General features: G+C 48.8%; 1 protein-coding gene across 1 annotated transcript in view; it reads left to right on the plus strand.

The window, feature by feature from the left end:
• Positions 1-20,915, plus strand: part of usp43a (ubiquitin specific peptidase 43a) — a 62,313-nt gene extending 41,398 nt beyond the window's left edge. Inside the window, exons 9-16 of the mRNA XM_037472694.2 lie at positions 2,088-2,191; positions 4,018-4,095; positions 4,428-4,557; positions 6,379-6,498; positions 14,033-14,282; positions 15,463-15,621; positions 19,490-19,651; positions 19,741-20,915. Of these exons, the coding sequence (XP_037328591.2) occupies positions 2,088-2,191; positions 4,018-4,095; positions 4,428-4,557; positions 6,379-6,498; positions 14,033-14,282; positions 15,463-15,621; positions 19,490-19,651; positions 19,741-20,867 (2,130 nt within the window). The 3' untranslated portion in view covers positions 20,868-20,915. The remainder of the gene's footprint in view (positions 1-2,087; positions 2,192-4,017; positions 4,096-4,427; positions 4,558-6,378; positions 6,499-14,032; positions 14,283-15,462; positions 15,622-19,489; positions 19,652-19,740) is intronic.
• Positions 20,916-21,349: the final 434 nt, after the last annotated feature.

The raw sequence follows: 21,349 nt of genomic DNA on the forward strand, positions 1-21,349 counted from the left end.
CAGTGTTGGGCTGGGTGAGGGGTGGGGGGGGGGGGGGGGGGGGGGGGTCGTTGTCTTGAGAGCCCCGATGGCCTGCAGGGTAGAAACTGCTCGTAAGTCTCTTTGTTCTGGATTTTAATGATATGACTCACGTAGTAGATTGCTCCTCCGCATTATAGTCCAGTAGACTGACACGGCATCTGAAAAGAGAGGTTACCCCCCCCCCGCTAATGGGTTTCTTGTTATGCGCGGCTGCAGTCTGCGCTCAGCGGGGACGCATTAGCAGCCTGATTCCAGGAACCGGGAGGCAGCAGGGCTAGTGGTGGGATAGACAGAGGTTGCTATGATGCAACATGCAAATCACTGCAGAGACGCATGAGACGAGGTGAGGTCGAAGGTCTTTGGCTGGGCGCAAAGCGGTCAAACACAGGTCCGCAAAGGCAAACAAAGCATGCGAGATTGCTGCGAGGCGATGAACACACGTGGTGGAACAAAAACAGTCTGGCACCGGAATAGAGAGAGCAGCGGAGTACCTGTGTGTGTATGTGTGTGTGTGTGTGTGTGTGTGTGTTAGCACAAGGAAGGAAAATGAAATGACAGGAGAGGTTCGTGACAAAAATACAAAAAACACTGATGGGATGTTACAAAATGACGGTTGTTTTTCTTTGACAGCACTTAGATTACCAAATGCCAAAAAAAAGTTGTTGTTGTGTAACTCTAAAGTACTTTCACTCCCACAGAGTCCTCTCCAGAGGCTTTAAATTACACATTTTGCAATACTTTCTCTCTACATCCAGAACTTCCTGCATCACCATAAACTCCTCTTTAAGCTTAAAAGTTAACCCAGATGGAAAATAAGCATTTTGAAGCATTTTTTGATTTGATTTTTGATTTGAAGCATTTTATTTCTTGAACATGTAGACATTTAAAAAAATATATATATATATTTAAATTTATTTAAAAATCAACATAGACATAGACCACAAAATTAGAAAAGTCACCTTTTGTTCAAGAAAAGGAGTAGAGAGAAGCAAAAGCTTATAGATACCCACCCCTATCTAAATAAAACAGCAGATGCTTTGTACTGTGATGCTGTACTTCAACTAGTTGAATATGACTATTTGCATTATATAATTCAGGCTTTGTAAGATTGTTACTGTCTTTCAATAAACATAGATCTCATTATGTGAATAACTACAAATAGTATTTGTACACACATAAACCTCTTTATCTACATGACCCTGAAATGCAGCAAATTAGTGCTGATACTGCTGTTATTGATATAATAACGAAGCTCAGTGGCTGTTTACAACATTTCAATGCAATGTGGATGAGAACATAGGTGGTTTCACGTTAAAATGGCATCGTAAATAATTACAGCTGATGAACACAAAGAAGGGGATACATTTGTCTCTCGGATCGCTGTGTGTTACAGAATGTGTGGCTGTTGTTTACACTCCCTCTCTCTCCTCCGAGATTCTGGTCGGACCCTTTAGGGACTGTGTTTGCTCGCTGGTTGTGCTGTGGAAGCGCCGTGAGCGCGCCACGCGGGTCACCTCCCACGGCTGGTGACTTTACACCGCGTCACCACTCGTGTTCAGCTGTTGAATAAATTGGATTATAACACATTTGTTTGGTGCAGCTGCTGGTGTGTTAGCATTGGTCTATGATCAGTTTGCCATCAATGAATGTAAGAGGTAAATGTCGTAGATACTTACCCACGTGCTTGTCTTTTAATTCTGACATCCAGCGAGAGAAACCGATTAGTTTATGCATTAATCCCTTTCTGTCATAGCAGCGGGGGTCATCTCTGAAGTGGGCCCCTTCTGCGGTGCTGCCCCTCTCTAAGCATGGTTAAAGGAAAAGTCCAGCCTTAAAATATAATTATTTGTTTATCCTTGAATTCTCAAAGAAAACATGTTTCCTCTATTCCTCCACACTGATTTAATTTAATAATACATGAATGACAGAAAAACAGACGCCAGGTCACAGCAGATAGAATATATTTCTTTGACAGTCATTGAGTCTTGAGTTTGTGTGTCTGTGTGTGTGTGCGTGCAGGAAGGGGTTGTTATGTTCTCACTGATGTGCGTTTCTCTCCCCTGCAGAACGCCGGTGTGCTGTTCAAGATTCGAGTGGTGGGAGGATCGGCCGCCTACAGCTACCTGTCCCCACAGGACAGCAGGCCGCTGTACCACCCGGCGGTCGACAGGTCAGACACACACACACACACACACACACACACACACACACACACACACACGCAAAACGCCTCTCTATTCCCCACACGCACACATCAACTCATTCCTAACCTGCATGTAAATACAGAACACAGTGTATGTGGGGGGGGGGGCACTAACGCATTCATGCAGGCATAGATTTACATTGGCCTAAGTTACTGCTGGGCGCCCGTGGGCGAGTGGAGAGCCGGGTTTGTCTTTTTTAAGTGTTGTCAGTGTGTCCTTGGGCATAGGTCCTCACAGGCAGAAAGCAACGTGTACGGTAGCCCCTGTCGTCAGTGCATGAATGGTTGACTGATGACGTGTGGTGTTTGATGCTTTGACTGATCGGAGGAGTAGGAAAGAGACATTCAAGTACGGCCCACTTAGTTCACACCGCGTGGCCTTGAGGGCGCTCCGATGAAAGCAAAGTACTCCTATTTCATCGCGTGGTGAATAAATAGGCATTTAAAAGCTAATTCAATGGCCAAGCCACATTAATGGATCGCTGGTAGTGCGAGCGCATTCACGCGATGGAGTCAACTAAGGGACAAATAACCCCGTCAGCCTATTGAAAGCAGGCTCGGTAACGCGTGGATTTCTTTTTTTTTAATGATCCAACGGCAAAAACCATCGGCAACACTGACACCGCACTCCCCCCGGGATTCCCTCCGAGGCCACTCCCCCAACACGACCAAGGCCCGAACCCCTTCACCGAAGGTGCCCGTTGTCAGTGATCACTGCTGTTTGCCAGCAGCTGATGGGAGACCGTGGTGATTAACGATGAGCGCCGGGGCAGAATAAGCAGCGGTTAGCAGGTAGAAGGGCAGAATCGCTCCATGCAGGACGAGTGAGATGATTTGGACGAGCTTACTACGGCCCGTCGGTATGTCAACCCCAAAAAACTTTGTCAGAGATGATCACCGACCCTGAATTTTCAACACTGTAATGGAGACGCCCCGCATACGCCTACCAGACAGGTTCTGTGCATCAGACCGAAAAGCAGCGACTTCTTTAACAAGCAAATGGCCCTTAAGAGGATCGGGGGCAACTGAGCGTTCTAATCGGTGGGCTTCATTTCCCGCGTGATGAAGAGCCGACAGCTGAGAGGATCGGCCCACATGCCGATGAGTCTCTGGGGGCTAAAGGATATTGATTTCTGAGGTGTGGGTGAAGCCTGCACATGTCCGTTTGTTACTGTGCGTATGCATGCGAAATGAAATGAAAAGCAGAAGCAGAAACTCTTAAAGACAGCCTTGGGGTTGTTATCTAGATTCTCCAGCCACTTATTATTGTTCCAGGACTTGTGTGCATTCACTTTAGTAGTTGACAGAGGTGGTACCTCGGTGTGCTGTGTTGCATAATGGAGTCCTGTGACCTCCCTGCAATGTCTCCATAACGCTCGGTTTGTACTCTTGAGTTCCCAGTAAACAATGACAAGACGTGTGTGTGTGTGTGTGTGTGTGTGCACGTGTTGTTGTCACCAGAGCAGTTCTGTCATTTGTTGTCAAGCAGAGGTTTCAACCTCAGTTGCCCGATCGGCTTCTTCTGATCTTGCTTAATGATTAGTATCTTTAATCTACTTTAATTTACTTAATTTACCTAATCTATTAGTATTCTTTAATGAGATACGGAGGTACTTTGTCTCTTAGTTGATGGGTCACCAATGACGTTGTACCTTCCAGGTCTTCGTGAAGTCTTTGGTTGATGGATTGGCACCGAGCTCAGGAGTCAGAGTGGCTTTCCATACTGTCAAGTTGTCCATTTGCCTTGAACTCAGCAAAGTTGAATTACAATCTGTCTCTTGTTGTTGTTGCAGAGCTCTGAAGTTCTGCGGCCCCGGGGGACCTGCTCACGTCAAGATTGTCATTGAGTGGACCAATAAGACCAAAGAGTGGTAAGTGTGCTGTAATCAAATGTAAAGAACGGGAGGCTGCACACTGGTTTCTCACCATGGAAACAGAAGTACATACTGTACATGCGTGTTTATTCTGTTTATATTGTTTTAATTTTGCTTTGACGTTTTTTATCTTATTTGGCTTTATCTTATTTTGTTCTTATACCACATTAATAACCAAGAAAAATTCCTTTATGTGTAACATACGTGGCAATAAGTTACTTATGTTTGTGAAAAAACCCACATGGTCTTCCTTACTGTCACCAGCATCCAACGTGTGTGTGTGTGCGTGTGTGTGTGTGTGTGTGCGTGTGTGTGTGTGCGCGCTCCAGTCTCTTTGGCAGCATTCAGGAGGAGGTGATCAAGGACGCAGAGAGTGTGCGGAGCCAGCAGCAGCAGCACTTACAGCAGCACAGCTGTACGTTGGACGAGTGCTTTCAGCTGTACACCAAAGAAGAGCAGGTGAGACAGAGGACAGAACACAACTCTCGGAGGCAAAAGTTAGGATTCATAACTACCCAAATCTTGTTGGGGCCCTTTGTTGAATCTGATGAAATTCCAAGTTGCAAAAAGTCCTTTACAAATCTTTTATAAAGCTTTGTTGTTGCTCCAGAAAGCGTTTTGACTCCATGTAAGTTTGGGCATAAACGTTGAAGCTTGCAATTGAAAAGAATCGTGGTCATTGAGTTCTAAAGAAGCTTGAGTGACGCGAGTCAGTTCACCCAAAAGTGAAATGGGCGTGTTTCATTGTTTGTGATGTTATGCTCAAGGCTCAACGCACACACATTTTGTGACATAAAAAACTAGATTCTGGGGTTTTGCAATGGGACAATAAAGAATATAAAATGGCTGTAAAAGTATTCTACAATAAAAAATAAAAAAAAACAATCAATGACACCCTTGTTATAAAACTTTCAAAGTAAAACAATTTAAGTCACCCCTTTGCTTCTGCTACCACCTCAAAGTCCGACTTAAATCTTTGCTCTAATCACGTAATACTAACTATGAATATTTATTAGTAGTACGTCTACTTCCTGCTCTCAGTGACATTGGTCTCTATACGTCTTTTCGGCTTTCTCAACCCTTAACTCTTAATCGTAGTTTTACTAGCAGATATTCTTTCGAGCCACAGTGATTTGGATAAAGAAAATATATTTGGTAACAAATGGACCGAATTCACAGGGAAGCTGCAGAGCATGGAACACTGCAGATAGAGATAGAGTTTTTTTTAGAGTGCATTGTAGGGAAAATGTGCAAAGTGAAAGAAAATCCACCCATCCATCCATCCTTTCCGTGTCTTGTGCTTTGCTGGGGCAGGTTTGCAGGGGGCCGCAGGTTTAGCTTAGGTATCCCCGACGTCGGGGACCCCGAGGTTCTTGATAAACAACTAAAGTGTGTATCCCCATATCTCAATATGTGATGCCACCACAACACCACTCCATAAGAAGAGGCGGCTGGGAGACGCTTCAAGTGAAATCTGAGCTGGTCTCGATTCTTTCCAACGCAGCAGTTAGCTGAGCGGCAACCAATTGCATCCTTCGGGTTTCGTACTTTCCTGTTCCGTGGGAAAAAAGAAACGTGTTAGCGATGAAAAGGGGCCTAACAAGAAGAACAGGCGATCCAGCTGTTTCAACACCAGTTGCTGCTGGCACTTGAGACGACACTAACGAGAGCCCTGATTGCCCTCTTCCTCGCATCGATTCCCTCAAGGCAGAGGAACTATGAGTGAGACTCGAGTGAGGGGCACGTGCGTAATGTTACAGCAGACACTCGTGGGACCGTCGTTTCCCTTGTCAGAATCACAGGGGGCCGAGTAATTTATTTCAGCGAGCGATGTGGCGGAGACGAGGAAAGCGGCTCCTCGGGAAAGCATCACACTGCTGACGGATGGGGCCGATAAGGCCCACGCGTTACGTGGTGTTAAATCAGCAGCGTGAAGCCCGAGGAATCCAATTTCCTGACATCATGAAATAACACTTTATGGAAGAGAGTTCAAAAGGGGGGCGATGAGTCCACGGAGTCATGGAACATGGAACTATAGCAACAACACAACAAGGGTAAAGGCCAGGTTTTGCGAAAACAAAAGGGCTTTACTCTCTACCGGAATGGTTAGTCATCGAGATCGAACCTTTTGCACTCCCTTCCTCTGTGGAGTCCTCACTTTGCACTATAGAGTCTGTGAAAAAAGCAGGAATCCCTAATTACATGCCGAACATCGATAAACGTGTTGCATCATAGTACACAAAGAAAGTTATTTCTTTAACCATGAAACCATGATTCCAGCTGGCCCCGGATGACGCCTGGAGGTGTCCGCACTGCAAGCAGCTGCAGCAGGGCATGGTGAAGATGAGCCTGTGGACGCTCCCCGACATACTGATCCTCCACCTCAAGCGCTTCCGACAGGTACGTACGTACGTGCGCCGCCAAGCGACGTCGTCATGAATCATTTGCCTCCTGAAGCGCCACAGGTTCGTATTTTTCAACTGACAGTTGATCAGATGACTGAGTTCATGTGGAACGAAGTCTGATCCCCGGGGAAACAAACAAAGCAGCTCCAACAGAGAGAAGGGCTACTTTTTACATGGCGTCCTGCAATTACTGCCTTTTTGTGTTTTGTTGTGCTCTTTCTTCACTCTTAAATTAACATAATTTCCAAAAACTGAATCAATTTAAACGCAGCCATGTTGATGAAAAGGACTCTCTTGGTAATTTGCGGCAATTATTCTGCAGACAACACGGATTCGGGCTCTCACATGGGATATAAGTACTTATAAGGATATAATTGAGGGGTTATGATGGGTGCTAAGCCAGAAATGCATCGCGACCTTAAAAAAACAAACAAAGTAACACTTTATTGAGCTCGCAGTCAGTCGCACTCATTGATTTTTAAATGTTGGCTCTAAAAACGAATAAGAAGAGCCGGTCCTCTTGCCGGCACGTTTTGAAACCAAATGGCATATCCCCAATTATTAAAACATAACCTCTGCTCTTTCCTCCTATTACGGAAATGGTAAACGACTCTTGAGGTGAAATAACCAACGCGTTTTACTGGCATCTGGCATGTGAGCCCACCCCCACCCCCCCCCCCCCGTGCCCCCGTCCCTTAATCGGAGGCTGAGAAAACACCTCAGTGCTGGAACAGGGCTTCGCTGACTTCGATAGCATCCTTAATATTCAGCAGCAATGAACCTCAAAGGATAATCCCTTTGAGGTTCCCCTCCCCTCACCTGTTTTCTGAGGGATAGGCTCGCTAATTCCAAGCAGGTGTTGTAAGTAATTAGACATTTTGACAGGAAAGCACGGATGAATCAAACTAAGACTGTTGTGATGGAATGATGGGAAACCAGGAGCGAGATGCAGTAGAGAGTCTTTTAATGGTCAAAAGGAAAAACAGTCCTCAATAACGAATAAACTCAAAGTCCTCTGGCGTTGGCCGGAAACATAACAAAAGCAGACAGGGGAAATCAGGAATTTAGGGGCATAAGGATTACTCCCGTGAGGACAGCGTTCGGGGATCCCGGGGTGCTCCCTACCAGCCGGGTCCAGCAGAGAGGTGAAAGCAGATGAGCTGCCGGGGGCGCGCGCCGGTCGGGCACTCTGTGGAAAGGCACAGTCACAAATACGCGGACGGTGAAGGTGCAGGGCAAGACAGGACGAGACGAGTGCTGACGCGTGTGTCTACATTCATGGAATAATCCGACAACAAGACGAGACTAGAGGGAGGGAATAAGAAGCAGGCAAAATCAGGTGGAAGTGGTTTCAGGTGAGACAATGATGAGGACGAGAGGGGAATCAGCTGTGAGGGGTAATGAGGGGAGAGAGAGAGCAAGGGCAGGGGGTGTTTGCCTGAGAGTGCCACAAGAGGGAGACAGGGGACGAAGAGGGAAGAGGAAGCCAGGGGCATGACAGTACCCCCCTCTCAATGAGCGCCCCCAGGCGCTCCTTGAGACAGTTGGCGAGTCCGGAGGAAGTCATCGATGAGTGCGGGATGGACGTCCCGGGAGGGGGTCCAACTCCTCTCCTCTGGGCCGTACCCCTCCCAGTCGATGAGATATTGATGGCCGCGACCCCGGCGGCGCATATCAAGAATACGGCGAACCCTGTAGGCAGGAGCATCTTCGACAAGACTAGGCGATCGAACTGGACGAGGGGGGGGGCGAATGGCGGGCTTGATACAGGAGACATGAAACACAGGGTGGACACGGCGGAACTTAGGCGGGAGGCGAAGCTTCACCGCGACTGGGTTAATGATCTCAGTGATACGGAACGGTCCTATGAAGCGGTTCGATAGTTTCCGTGACTCCGACCGGAGGGGTAAGTTAGAGGTGGATAACCAAACCCTCTGGCCGCGTGCGTAACGCGGGCTCTTAATTCTGCGTCGGTTGGCCGCGGCTGACATGCGTCTACCTGCTCGACAAAGGGCTGATCGCACTCTCTTCCAGGTGCGTTTGCAACGGCTGATAAAGGCCTGCGCGGACGGAACGTTGGAATCTGAGTCTTGGGACGTAAACAGCGGAGGTTGGTAGCCAAGGCAGCAGTGGAAGGGCGAGAGACCGGTACCCGCGGTGGGAAGAGAGTTGTGGGCGTATTCGGCCCAGGATAGTTGTTGCGACCATGACGAGGGGTTCTGATGGGTGAGGCTGCGAAGGATGCGGGCGACGATCTGATTGGTGCGCTCAGCCTGGCCGTTAGTCTGGGGGTGGAACCCGGACGACAGACTAGCGGATGCCCCAATAAGGCGGCAGAACTCCTTCCAGAATTGGGAAGAGAACTGGGGACCCCTATCCGAAACGATATCAGTGGGCAGACCGTGTAACCTAAAAACATTATCAACCACGATCTGGGCGGTCTCCTTGGCGGAGGGGAGTTTAGCGAGCGGAACGAAATGGGCTGACTTAGAGAAGCGATCGACCACAGTAAGGATTACGGTGTTGCCTGCCGAGGGCGGAAGCCCGGTGATAAAGTCGAGAGCTAAATGGGACCAAGGGCGGGTGGGGATGGGTAACGGACGGAGCAGGCCGGCTGGGGGGGAATTGCCGGCCTTGGTCTGCGCGCACGTGGCACAGGAGGCAGTAAACCGACGTGTATCTTGTTCCATGGAGGGCCACCAGAAACGCTGACGAACTACCGCGAGGGTGCCCCGAACGCCGGGGTGGGCAGCTAATTTAGAGCAGTGTCCCCACTGTAGGACCGCCCGGCGCGTTGACACGGGGACAAACAGGAGTCCCTTAGGGCAGTTCTGGGGGGCTACGGTTCGCGAAAGGGCACGCTTAACCAGCTTCTCAATGCCCCAGACGACCATGCCGACCACACGACCCGGGGGGACAATCTCCTCCGGAGTGTTCGGGGGGGAGGAGTCAAAAAGACGAGACAGCGCGTCCGGCTTGATGTTCTTAGACCCCGGGCGATACGAGATGGTGAAGTTAAAACGCGTAAAGAACAGAGCCCAGCGGGCTTGGCGCGCGTTGAGTCTCTTGGCTTTCCGGATGTACTCTAAGTTTCGATGGTCCGTCCATACGATAAAGGGTACGTGGGCTCCCTCCAGCCATTGTCGCCACTCGCCTAATGCCAGACGGATGGCAAGTAGTTCGCGGTTTCCGACGTCGTAATTACGCTCAGCGGGGGATAGGCGGTGGGAAAAAAACGCGCAGGGGTGTATCTTACCATCAGTAACGGAGCGCTGGGAAAGTATAGCCCCGACACCCACCTCTGACGCGTCGACCTCCACTATAAACTGCTTGGTGCAGTCAGGAGTGAGGAGGATGGGCGCGGTAGTGAAAAGGCCCCTAAGGACGTCAAACGCCTTCTGCGCGGGCTCTGACCACCTGAAACGGGACTTGACTGAGGTTAGCACGGTGAGGGGGGCGGCGACTTGGCTGAAGCCTCTTATAAAGCGGCGGTAAAAGTTGGCAAACCCGAGAAAACGTTGTAGCGCGACACGGGAGTCTGGTACGGGCCAGTCAGCGACGGCTTGAACCTTGGCCGGGTCCATACTGATCCCCTCGGCCGAGATGACCGAACCCAGAAACGTGACGGAGGAGGCGTGGAAAGAACATTTCTCGGCTTTGACATAGAGTCTGTTCTCTAGAAGGCGCTGGAGAACACGACGAACCTGTTGGACGTGCACCTGGAGCGATGGTGAAAAGATCAAAATGTCGTCGAGGTAGACAAAGACGAAGATGTTAAGCATGTCCCGCAGGACGTCATTGATTAGAGCTTGAAAAACCGCGGGGGCGTTTACTAAGCCGAAAGGGAGCACCCGGTATTCGAAATGTCCGAGGGGGGTGTTAAACGCAGTCTTCCACTCGTCCCCCTCCCTTATACGCACAAGGTGGTAGGCGTTGCGTAAATCAAGCTTGGTGAAAAATCTAGCTCCCTGCAAGACCTCAAACGCAGACGACATCAGTGGCAGGGGGTAACGGTTCTTGACAGTGATGTCGTTTAGGCCTCGATAGTCTATGCAGGGACGCAGCGAGCCGTCCTTCTTCTTAACAAAGAAGAAACCGGCCCCTGCCGGGGACGCGGAGGGAACGATGGTGCCGGCGTCGAGAGAGTCGGACAGGTACCTCTCTAGCGCTTCGCGTTCGGGAGCGGATAAGGAGTATAGTCTACCCCGCGGGGGCGTTGTGCCCGGGAGAAGGTCTATACTACAGTCATACCGGCGGTGAGGGGGGAGAGAAGTGGCCCGGGAACGGCTGAACACCTCCCGCAAGTCATGATACTCCTCCGGTACTCCTGACAGATCACCTGGCTCCTCCTGAAAAACAGTAGCAGAAGAGACAGGGGGCACGGCAGAGGACAGACAATCAACATGACACGACAGTTTCCACGAGATTACAGAGCCGTTAGCCCAGTTAATCTGGGGGTTATGAAGGACTAGCCATGGGTGGCCTAATACCACCGGAGTATAGGGGGAACGGAAAATCAGGAAGTCTATAGTCTCTCTATGATTTCCTGAAACAGTGAGAGTGAGTGGTAGGGTCTTTCTCTGCACCATGGGAAGGGAGCTACCATCAAGAGCGAACAGGGGGGTGGGGTCATGCAGGTCTGCGAGAGGAATACCCTGTTCTAGAGCCCAAGTCTCGTCAATGAAGTTCCCCTCTGCTCCTGAGTCAACCAATGCGGCGCAGGAGGCAGATGATCCCAGCCACTGGAGATGTACTGGAAGAGAGGTGCAGGACTTAGAAGGAGAGGACCCGGATGTAGCGCTCGTCAGCAACCCTCCGCCTACTGACGAGCGGTGGCTTTTACTGGGCACTTTGAGGCAAAATGGCCAGCCGCAGCACAGTACATGCACAGGCGGTTCATAATCCTGCGCTGTCGTTCTTGTGGAGATATACGGAGCCCCCCCAGCTGCATTGGCTCAGGATCAGCAGGAGATGGTTGCGGAGGGGGTGCTGCCGCAGAGGCCGGAAGTGGCGGAAGGTCCATCCTGCGGGTCCTCCGTCGTGTTTCGAAACGCCTCTCTATGCGGAGAGCCAAATCGACGAGGGCATCGAGGGCATCGGGGACCTCACGGGCAAGGATCTCATCCTTGAGCTCAGGGTTAAGACCCTCGAGGAAACGGGCGACGAGGGCCGTCTCGTTCCAACCACTAGTGGTGGCCAGGGTGCGGAATTCAATAGAGAAGTCTGTGACAGATCTTCCTCCCTGGCGCAGCGTCGATAGGAGGCGGGATGCTTCATCTCCGTGTGCAGACCGGTCGAAAACTCTGATCATCTCTCCCTTGAAGAGGGAAAACTCAGACATGCAGTCTGCCTCTACCTCCCAGTTAGCCACCGCCCACTCTCTTGCGCGCCCGTCGAGAAGGGAAATAACGTAGGCCACTCTGGACCTCTCCCTGGCATAAGTGGACGGCTGGAGAGAAAAAACAACCTCGCATTGGGTGAGGAAAGCTCGACACTGTTTTGGCTCACCCGAGTAGCAAGGCGGGTTGTTAATTCGCGGCTCAGATGAGGTGCGCGCCCCGGTCGACCCAGTAGCCTCGAGGCGATGGAGGTGGAACTGCTGGGTGAGGTCCAAGATCTGGGCGGTCAGGGAGTCTATGGTCCGTCTCGCGGAAGATAGGTCCTCTTCGTGTTTGCCCAAGAGGGCTCCCTGAAGTTCGACGGCCTGGTGGAGAGGATTGCCACTCGCCTGGTCCATCTTCTGGTCGGATTATTCTGTTGTGATGGAATGATGGGAAACCAGGAGCGAGATGCAGTAGAGAGTCTTTTAATGGTCAAAAGGAAAAACAGTCCTCAATAACGAATAAACTCAAAGTCCTCTGGCGTTGGCCGGAAACATAACAAAAGCAGACAGGGGAAATCAGGAATTTAGGGGCATAAGGATTACTCCCGTGAGGACAGCGTTCGGGGATCCCGGGGTGCTCCCTACCAGCCGGGTCCAGCAGAGAGGTGAAAGCAGATGAGCTGCCGGGGGCGCGCGCCGGTCGGGCACTCTGTGGAAAGGCACAGTCACAAATACGCGGACGGTGAAGGTGCAGGGCAAGACAGGACGAGACGAGTGCTGACGCGTGTGTCTACATTCATGGAATAATCCGACAACAAGACGAGACTAGAGGGAGGGAATAAGAAGCAGGCAAAATCAGGTGGAAGTGGTTTCAGGTGAGACAATGATGAGGACGAGAGGGGAATCAGCTGTGAGGGGTAATGAGGGGAGAGAGAGAGCAAGGGCAGGGGGTGTTTGCCTGAGAGTGCCACAAGAGGGAGACAGGGGACGAAGAGGGAAGAGGAAGCCAGGGGCATGACAAAGACTGCTTCAGTCTCAGGGTCCCAGCGATGTGCTGCCATGAATCACTGGGACACTTCATTACACCAGAGCCTCCGTAAAAGGTTTTTCCTTTTAAAAAAAAAAAAAAACCTACCATTCATGAGCATAGACAATAGTGGCCTTGTAGCCTGCAAAGTCTCACACCCTCTCATTCTCTGGGACAGACTCCAACGCGGTAGCATGCACGGGGACTCGTTAGTGTCCTCACTCTGCCAGGACACGTGCCCTGCATGCTGCTCAGAGTGCATCTCAACCAATAAGTCAACTTTGATCCAGCAGGAATAGTTGTGCTGCTGCTGCTGATGTTATTGTCCTTGTGAAAAGACCTGTGTGTGTGTGTGTGTGATTCTTGGTTAATTCATACACGCATGCACCTTTTCAAGGCCATATTTGTGTTTATATTCAGAATAGCACTTGATTAATTGCGTCTTCATCGTGATCCAGTCATATATGGTGCTCATACTAAACACTGGGTAATAATAATAAGTTGACCCTGAGTGATGAACTTCCTTAGACCCCCACGGAGGACGTGCACGTCTCCTCTACCTCGGCCCACCAGCAGGAGCACATAGTGCCAGTCCAACGTTTGGGGACACTTTCCCATTAAATCGAATGTGAAAATGTGTCCAAACATTTGACTGCTACTGCACACGGGTATTAAGGCTGGTTCGGTTTCACATTAAGAGTTACCGTTTGATCACATTTGCAGCCAGGGCTAAGCCCAAGCTCTACCTCTGTCCCGTTCACACCCCTCAGCAGCGGGTTTAGTCCTGAGGTCAGTCAGGTCCCGTTGGATTGAACCTAAGCCATGGCCATCAGACACTTCCCTGCAAAGCCATCATTCCCCTCCGAGGTTTCCCGCCTCGGACCAAAGGGATTTTCCTCAGCCACGCGCACAACACTGTTCCCAAAGGTCGCGGGGTTATGCAGCGCCTGCCATTACAATCAGAAGCTTCGAAGGTTTGCTGCTTCAAATCTTCCTGCATATCGAGTCAATTCAAATCGCACCCGGGAGTTCGGCAAGCTGATGCTCGTTGTGGTTGCAACAACAATTTGAATGAGTTCATTTCTGTTCCATCCTTGTAGACGTTCGCGTGGAATGTGCTATCTTTCATACCTACGCACAGGTGTACTGTGTGTGTGAATAAAACATTGATTCCAACAGGTAGGCGAGCGGAGGAACAAGCTGTCGACGCTGGTGCGCTTCCCCCTCACCGGTTTGGACATGGCCCCCCACGTGGTGAAGAGGAGTCAGAGCATGAGGAACCTCGGCGTAGGAGCCTGGCCGCCCCCATGCAAGCTCCCGTCGGGGCATCAGCCCCAACCGGCCGGCGCCATCCTTCCCCACGACTACCTGTACGACCTCTACGCCGTGTGTAACCACCACGGAGGAATGCACGGAGGACATTACACTGGTACGGAACATCTCATTAATAAGATATTTCGTGTTTTTATTTAGTGGGAAACGCGTTGCTTCAGGCTACGGCTGACCGTACACCATTACATTTTTGGTGTTAGGCATGCTGTTTAGTAATATGAATTTGTTTTCTTCTTATACTGTATATTCAACTTTTTTTTTTTTTAAATCAGCGGCCAAATGCAGCCATTGCCATGGCCCATTCTGTGCGGTGCCCCTAGTAGTCCATTATCTGGACTTAATGGACACTCTGCTGAACAGCTGAGTCAACCATCTACCCAGAGCACCGTGTAGGCTCGGGGAAAAAAAGACATTAGTTCTAGGAACTCTGGTTCCTTTCCCAAAACCCACAGCGGCAGTAATTGCAAGACGAGTAAGTCCCCACGCGGGGGGATAGATTCTAAGTAATTACCTGCGTCGCCCATTTAGACGCTAAAAATGTGTGTCGAGGATTTACAGCCGACACTCGGAGCACTAATGAGTCACTGGCTTTTTAAGTTCGAGGAAGAGCCGTGCAGAACTACACGTTAACCTTTGATATCGTGGCATAAACAAATTCAGCCGGATACGAGTGCGGGGAAGAATGAAAATGTGATGCCACTGAACTATTAGATAATGCCGATGATTGATGAGCAATTAGTTATTAGAGAAACCGGCGATGAACAGGAACAACTTACACACTTATAAATTAGTCCTCCCTAAATAACGGAATAAAAATACTTTATCTGATAATGATGAGTAACTAGCTAACCAATTAGGAGATGCTAATGGTTCATTAGGTAGGTATTAGTAAACCAGTAATGATCTGTGCAAAAAGCATCTCTTTTGAACCCCTCTCTTTTTGGTGAGAAAGTAGAAGCAGATTATTTGTAAATTTGCAACAACAAAAAAAGACAGGAAACCTACGTAATGGTTCACTGGCATCTTATTCCTCAGTTCCTCATTCTTTTCCCAGGCAACTTAATATCGAATTACTAGTGACGTGCCAATATAAAGAAAATAAAACCTCTTCCTGCCACATTCGGGCAGTGTTATTTCCATTTATTTTTGTTCTAGTATTGCATTGCTTCAGCTCTGAGGAGACACTTCCCGTTATGTCGCTAACGAGTGACACGAACCGGGTTAAGGCTCCACACGTCCCCCCGTTTAACGAACACCGCTGTCATTTGCTAATCCAGCTTACTGTCGCAACTCGGTGGACGGACAGTGGTACAGCTACGACGACAGCAGCGTGGACTTGGTGCCCGAGGAGGAAGTGTGCACCCGAGGAGCCTACATCCTTTTCTACCAGAGGCGCAACACCATCCCGCCATGGTCGGCCAGTTGCTCCGTCAGAGGTACGATGGATTCTGATCGAAAACCGTCTCATGAATCAGAAGATATCGCCGTTTTTGTGTATTAGACGCACTGGTCGTTTGAGCCACTCTGAAGAGGTCGTACAGGCGCATTAGAGCCTTTTCGCCTGTACTCCGCCTCGGTGGATTATTATGTGCAGATGATTAAGTCTGCAGGGTTTGGCGGAGCAGACGTAGCAGATGCTTTAAATGTCACTCCGACCCTCGCAACCATATCTTTTTGATGGGAAATAAGGGTTAAAGGTTTTACTTGTTTGCTAAATTGTTTTGTAAAATAATATGTGATCTGTTTGTCGTCGTCATCATTCATTTGTGGACGCATAGTATGTGATTTTACAAGGCAAACATTTATAGAAGGGGGAAGTATTCAGGTGAAGACTTTGTGTAAATAATAAAATAATGATTAAATTTTTTCCCCAAAGGTTTTTGGCCAGTATATAATAATAATAATAATAATAATGATGATAATGATAATGATAATAATATACATACATGCATAAAAGTTGAATAGCTTTAAGTCAAAAACCTTTTTATTTTTGTGATAGGATCCCTCCACCCAAAATCTCCTCAGATCCCTTATTTCAGTTGTGCATTTGTGCCTTTGTGCCTTTATGATTGATTGCAGGTTACACGCCTCCTATGACGTACTGCATATAGTAAGCTATTCTATAGGCTACAAATAACACAATTTAAATCTTCACACTATGGCTAAGTATACAAAAATAACCCCTTGACCCTATAATGTTTCATTGAGAATATTATTAGAGGATTATGGGCTTACTACAGAAGAGGTGTAGCCCAAGTAAATAATATAACTATACATTTCCAAACTGATTATGAGTGGCATAGTGTAGGTTAAAGAAATGATGATGAAATATGTTGTTAGAGACTGCTGATGCCGGCAGATTCACGCTCCTACCTTGCGTTCGTCTGTCTGGCACGTTCTCGTGGGCGAGAGTTTCAAAACACTTGCAAACTACTTTCACCCGTGATGTGTGTGTCATTCTTGTACTTTTATTTTAATCTTGCAGTTTTCAAATGTAAAGTCAGGTCCGTTTTGGGAATACGTTCATACGTTCGCTGGAAATTTGTATCCTCTCTGCAGCGATAAAAAATATTCCCTCACTTATTGTGTCAAGGTAAACGCAAGGTTGTTATTCACTTTGAATCGCTCTAATGTTTGGAGCAATTCTGCTAATGGCCTTCTTTGCCTTTCTCAAGTGTGGTGAATATAAATATATATCTTTAATATGCAGCATTTCCCTTAGATTTAACCTTAAAAGAAGAAACAATATCCCCCAAAACACTAGAGATCTCGCCACGGTGCCAAAATGATTATTGCTTAGACTTTTTGGGCTTCTTCTTTCATGATATTCCAGTGCTGTCTTCTACTGTCTTTTAATTTCACCGTTTCAAACAGAAACAGTTTTCATGTCTTATGGATTAATTGGTCTAAAAAGAACTTCCCTCATTAAAATAAAACCAGTTGCATGAAAGATATCGAACATCTTGTTTTCTGTTACTTCTTTCACGGTAAAGACCAATTTATTTATTTATTCCATGCAAAGTAACAGATGCAGACTGAACACGTTGGAGAGGAGAGACATTGCAAAGACATCGGCAGTCAGCCATTGTGAAGCCTGTGCCAGTGCCCTCTATGTCATCACTCATTTTCCACTTATTACTCTTACTCGCTGTGATGCTGAAACCGAAGTCCCAACTACCCGGTTCGGGGAGTTAGGCGAAAGATGCCGGGATTGACATCAACAGTTTTTTGTTTGTGCAAGCAATCCAAAAATATTTTGCTTACCCGACAGTGGGTTTACTTTTTGGGAGGAAAAAAAATAGAGGCTGCAATTGGATCATAATTTATGTATGCACATAGCTAAATTATGATGCAAACTCCAACTCCATTTCAGAACCAATTATGGCCTTTATTTCTTCTTAAAAAGATATCCCGCTGTTGGGCAAGCAAAACATTTCTGCCACATAAATCCTTCTCATGCGAGTTCCTCCTCATAGAAGACGAATGTCTTTTGGATCTAGAATATTATCGTGGAAGAGGAAGCACACAAATAAATGTCTCCATCCGCCGCAGCATAGTTATGCAGCAGCAAAGACGGCTCACTAGTAGCATTATCTCTTCAACATCTTATGAAATGATTTGCTAATATATTTTAGCTTTCTAGAGTCTCGAATCCCAGTTTATCGTCTCAAATGTGTGCAATATACTGTAGGTTCTGGCACGCAAGAACAGAGCAAGGTGACCTCCCCGAGGTGTAACCTTAGCCCACCGCGCCGAGGAGATTCGTGTTTGACTCGATCGTGACGACAGCCCTAAAAGGTCCGTACGCGTCTGCTCCACAGGCCACATGGGCCAATGTTTCATTGGTGACAAGATCTTTGCCTTCAATGAAAAGCCCCCATTGCATTATTTTCCCCTGGAAATGCAAAGACAGCAGCGGCGTCTGTAGGAGGTAAAAGCTCCGCACACAATGCTGAGCTCTGGCTCGTGTGATGCAGTGTGCACGCTGAAAGCGACAAAAGCAGGACAAATGTGGAGAAATTAAAAAAAAATAAAAAAATGTCTTCTTAGTCTTCTGTATCAACAAAAATGAAATGCATTCAGAAACTCAAAAGGCCGACAGGGAGAACCAAGGACACGGTGGAGCGGTGGAAGTTTATTAAAGGATAACGAGGTAAAGTTGTGTGGAGTGCATAGACTCTTTGGAAAGGCCAATAAATATATTAACTGGCCGTGGCCGATCGGATGGAGGCATGCACATACTGATACTACAAATGTCAGAGGGCCTCTCACGAGAAGGGTGCAACCTTTATCCGTTATGAAGTGGGCTTTTCCTTCCACTGTACACCACATGTCAGAAATAATGCTTTACTGCTGTTTTGACATTGCACGCATTTCTTTTGGCACGATGTACTTCCCCCTTTGTGCCCTATCAAAAGGACAGCTCCACAGTATATCCTCACAAGTGTCCACTTTGAAAACGGATTCACAGTATCTGTCGGTGTAAGATGTTAAATGCAAAATGTGTACTGAAGCTTGTCAAAATCTTGCCATTGGACACCGAGCGCTACAGAGCCACGTCCATGGATACGCAATAAACCGCTTTAAGATTAGATCAACCATTTTTAATTTGCATGAGTTGCTAAGCTCCAAGCGACTCAGATTTTCGTAATGATATGTTTTTAATATTCAATACATGATTCTTATCTCTCAAGATAAGGCCGTTGCTGCCTCCAACATACTGTGCTAACCATTTGTGTTATTTGTATTTCAGTGGTCATGTATTGTGTTTACCATTCATTTCCTCCTCTATTACGACCGTACTTCTGAGGAAGTGATTCACCGACATAAATAATTGACAAATAGACATGCAGCACCGAGCTTCCAACGCTGTAAAGTCTTGAGGCGTGAGGGGGTGGGGAGGAGGATCTCCCACTTTCCCTACTTGCATGGCTTAAGAATGTTTGTAGGTAAATAAAAAAATATATTTATGATGTGAAGAAACTGTTTCCAGAACATACAATTCTCCAGGGATGAAACTCATCTACATCTTTCCTTATAACATTATGATAATATATGAAGCCAGAGCTGCTCTGACACAGCGCTATGCGAGACCCCTCGTCCCCCCCCGTCCCCTTCCACTACAACCGTTAACCTTTGCATAAACAACAAGCCACCTCTGAGCTTCATATAGGACTCCTCTGGCACACTGTCATGTTTTCGTTAATAAGAAAAGTGGAATTCTCCAGGATCTGAAAAAATAAAGCCGAAAACATCTACTTTGTATTCCTCCTCTGATCGGCCTCTTCCCGCCTTGTCTCCCAGGGTCCACCAGTTCATCCATGTCCGACCACTGGCTAATCCGGCTGACGGGGGACAGCAAGAGAGGCAGTCTGGTCTCTCGATCGTCCACCGCCTGCCCGTCGTCCTCACCTGACTCGCCCGAGTCTCCGGTCTTCCTCGAAAACGGTTCAAAAGAGGAACGAGGTAAGGGCTCAGTATACACCCTAGTCCCTTTGGTTCTCAGTTGCTGCTTTGCGGATGAATGCCGTGCAAACATGTCACATGTCTCCCAGGGGGTTTGGAGAGCAGAACCTTTACCAGGGGCCTTCAGGGACGCAGCGTGAGCATGAGAGCCCCCAGCAAGACCAAGGAGACCCTGAGCAAGGTGTTTCCCCTGCGCTGGTCCTTTGGTTCAAAGGACCGGCGGAAACCCGACCCAGTGCCTCAGCCTGTCCAGGATCCCGCCCATGCGGAGCTGGTGCAGTACTTGGAGTCCGGCCGGCGGCCCCGATGCACAAAGGACCCGATAGCCACGTTGATGAGCGAGCCGCGCGGGTCAAAGGAAGCTGCCGGGGCCCGCGCTCCGACCAGCGTCCGATCTGCCAGCGTCGGGAGCCTAAGTTGTACGAGTAAGGCGGGGGGCGAGTCCCCTCAGGTCCCCGAGGGCCAGAGGAAAGCATCCGATAAGACCGCCAGCCTGAGGCGTAGGAAGGAGAGCCAATCACGAGGCGAGGTGAGCAGTAGCTCTGCTAGTAACACCTTGAGCAGCAGGAAGGATGCTAGGAGGCAAAGCTCCTCCAAAAGCTCCCAGGACACCACTGAGGCAAAAAGGAGTTCCGGTGCTGGAGTCCAGCCCAGCTACAGCACCCCTAGCCTCCTGGATGGGACCCTGAGAAGACAAAAGGGGGACAGGGCTGATAGGGAACACCACGGTGCACCTGAAGGAAGGAAAGGAGAGGTGCCCAAGAGCACTGAGGGACTGCTCTCCTTCTTCAAAGGGAGCTTCCTCAAGAAGGATAAAGACGTGGGGAAGTCCAAGGAAGGCGAGTCAAGGAAGGGAGACGGGGAGGAAGGAGGCAGGAGGACCCTATCTAGGCTTCCGTTGTCCAACGGAGCCGCAGGAGGGGGGACCCGGGGGGAAAGAAGCAAGTCCAACGGCCCGGGCCACGTGCTGGCAGACGGGAAGACGGCACGAAGCGCGGCGGACATCAAGCGCTCCCAGAGCTCCTCCAGCATCCCCACCAAAGCGGAGCAGAGCATGCGCAGGACGGCGTCCCTGCATCGCAACGGGACGTCGGCGACCCCGGCGCCGCCGCGCAGCCTGGCGGCAGACAAGCCGTCTTACGGCACCCTGCAGAGGACCCGTTACAGCACGGCCTCGCTGGGACGCAAGAGGACGGTTCCCGAGTCCAGCTTCTGACGCGGAGACGCTCGACAGAACCCGCACGGGCACACAGGGCCTTTTTAATTTTTTTTATAAACAAATCTCTCTCTATCTCTGAGATGAAATCAATAGAGCCTCAGCTCCCAGTGGCGGGCCTCTTTTGTCTCCAGAACACAAAGTGGTTTGAAAGTGGCCTCAGAGTTGAGAGACACTTAGCAAAATGACGGGTCCTGTAATTCTGGGATATAATCAGCAGTGGGTTTCTGACTTAATACAAGTGCCTAAGAAAATAATATGCAGTTTAGACCGATGAGTTTGTCTGTTTAGCACTGGAAGCACGTATCACACACACACACACACACACACACACCCATTAACTGCACTCATTAGTATTTGTCTAGTGTGATGGAATTCATCTCTCCTTTTTGAACTCCCATGGTTGTCTACTTATTGGCACGACACACTCACTTTATTCAGTCACAGGAAACGATGTGTCGACTTGATTAAGGGTCTCACTT

The sequence above is a fragment of the Pungitius pungitius genome, chromosome 9 (assembly GCF_949316345.1).
Source record: "Pungitius pungitius chromosome 9, fPunPun2.1, whole genome shotgun sequence".
Taxonomy (NCBI): domain Eukaryota; kingdom Metazoa; phylum Chordata; class Actinopteri; order Perciformes; family Gasterosteidae; genus Pungitius; species Pungitius pungitius.